Source organism: Austrofundulus limnaeus, unplaced genomic scaffold (assembly GCF_001266775.1).
Source record: "Austrofundulus limnaeus strain Quisiro unplaced genomic scaffold, Austrofundulus_limnaeus-1.0 Scaffold1262, whole genome shotgun sequence".
In the NCBI taxonomy this organism is placed as follows: Eukaryota; Metazoa; Chordata; class Actinopteri; order Cyprinodontiformes; family Rivulidae; genus Austrofundulus; species Austrofundulus limnaeus.
In genome coordinates, this window is record NW_013953664.1 from 37,726 (window position 1) to 39,866 (window position 2,141).

A 2,141-nucleotide genomic window follows, 5' to 3' on the forward strand; every position below is an offset into this window, starting at 1 on the left:
ACACACACACACACACACACACACACACACACATACACACACACACAATAAAAATATGGTAAATGGATTGTACCGTATTTATGTAGCACCTTTCTACTCTGCCAGGAATTTCAAAGCTTTTCATGATCTGTGATCTYCATGGTCATGGTGACAGCACGTGATGAATCCTCATTTCAGTAGTCCACACCACTCTTGCACCTATCCTTTACACATGCAAGAACCTGCAGAGGCTCCAGTACGTCCAAAACTCTGCAGCTATGATCCTGATGATCTGTGGACACGGCCCCACCTACCTCAAAACACATCTTGCCTGCTTCACCCGCTCAAACCTTCTTCTTACCCAAAACCAAACTGACGATAACTGATAGRTTCTTCTGTGCTGCTGCTCCMCGTCTGTGGAATGTGCTCGCTGACACTCTGAGGGCACCACAATCCACTGACTGGTTTAAAAAAAGGTCCTAAGACGTTTCTTTTCAGCAAAGTTTTTGGTTCAGTTTCGTAGATTTTTTATCTTCCCGTTAATCCTTTTATTTTATTTTATCTATTATAATTGCTTGTCCTGTTTTTAGCCCTTTGTAGCTCTCTGAGATCGCAAGATAAAAAGGGCACTGAGGTGAAAAAACCACGTCTTCTGTTTCAAGTGGAACTGCTGCTGCTCAATGAAGAGAGAACTCTGAAACAGGCTGGTTGAACAGCAAGAATCTTTATTTTGCAGTCCAGGAGATTACAGCCAAAAACCAAATTGTGGCCTTCAAGCCAAATGATTCACCAAGTAAGAAAGATGGAGAACGAAGGCTAAGGGTGGGGGCGTACAAGGCTCTTTATAGGCTTCACAGATGTACCATAAATTTTGTCACGGTAAACCTTCTTCCTAATATGGTAATATGTGCCGAGCTCTGAAGCTGGAAACTAAGAGACGTAACACATCTGTGCATTCCTGAGAAGAGGCCCCCCACTCTTGGACACTACAGCACTTTTAAAAAAAGTACTATTATTATTATTATTAGATCACCCACTAATAGCTTTTGTAATTTTTTAATTTGCACAGAAAATGTATCTCCCGTTATTTGGGATCTCAGTAGGTATGTACAGTATTTGTGTGTCTAGAAATGGAATCAAATTTTAAAAAAAGTCTATGAAAGTGTGTAAAAACAGATGAAGTGTGTGAGGWGAAGGGGAATTGTGAAATAATGTAGTGAAAGAAAAGGTTATATTGATTTGACTGTTTGCTGTCTGCAGGGTCCTTCTGGTCCAATGGGTCCCAGAGGACCTGTAGGAGAAAGAGTGAGTCACTAATTTATTCACTTTAGAACCATCCCGTAGAACAAATTATTTCTTTCTTTGTCATTGTTTTTGTTTTTTCTTTGTCCTTGTTGGAATCATGGGTATAGTTGTTTCTGATTTTCTCCCACTAATATTAGGGACTTCCTGGCTTCCCTGGACCTGCAGGTTCTCCTGTAAGTAAAGAAAAATGGACACGCAAAAGAACATAAAAAACATTTTAGATTTACATGTTATCTTTGAAATCTTTGTTACAGGGTCAAGAACGGGAAGGACCTCCTGTACGTGTTCACTTGATTTTTTTTATACTTTACCTTTAAATTTTGTGTTATCATTTACATGTACTGTATATGTATTTGACAGGGCCCTCCAGGAAAACCAGGAACCCCTGGAGATGAAGGAAACATTGGACCAGAGGTCAGAATATTTGTTTTTTTCTTTGTCTTGTGTGCGTGTATGTGTGTGCACTCATCTGTGACTGGTTTGCTGTTCGTGTTTGTTTTTGTTTGTCTGTTACTAAAATAAATCATGACCTTGACATATCTCAGGTGTATATCTAGAAAGTGAGTAACATTTGGAGTCACTGTAATTTTTGCTGAGTCCGCGAGGGGACATGGGAGATTTTTTTTGCTTTCCCATGCAACAGTATTGCGTTACCTCGCAATACTTTTGCGTTACCTCGCAATATCGTTTTGCGTTCCCTCGCAATATCGTTTTGCGTTACCTCGCAATACTTTTGCGTTACCTCGCAATACCGTTTGCATTCCCTCGCAAAATAGTTTATCACTGTTGTGCCTGCTGGTTTATTAACAAACTCACATGTTCACTATTAGTGAGCTAGCCTACTGCTTTAATTCAGC

General features: G+C 40.0%; 1 protein-coding gene across 4 annotated transcripts in view; it reads left to right on the forward strand.

Moving 5' to 3' along the window:
• col9a1c (collagen, type IX, alpha 1c) overlaps positions 1-2,141 on the forward strand; it is a 57,207-nt gene that overhangs the window by 30,537 nt on the left and 24,529 nt on the right. For all 4 annotated transcript variants that reach the window (XM_014031497.1, XM_014031500.1, XM_014031499.1 and 1 more), the window contains 4 exons: positions 1,240-1,284; positions 1,422-1,457; positions 1,539-1,562; positions 1,645-1,698. In XM_014031497.1, coding sequence (XP_013886951.1) covers positions 1,240-1,284; positions 1,422-1,457; positions 1,539-1,562; positions 1,645-1,698 — 159 coding nt within the window. The remainder of the gene's footprint in view (positions 1-1,239; positions 1,285-1,421; positions 1,458-1,538; positions 1,563-1,644; positions 1,699-2,141) is intronic.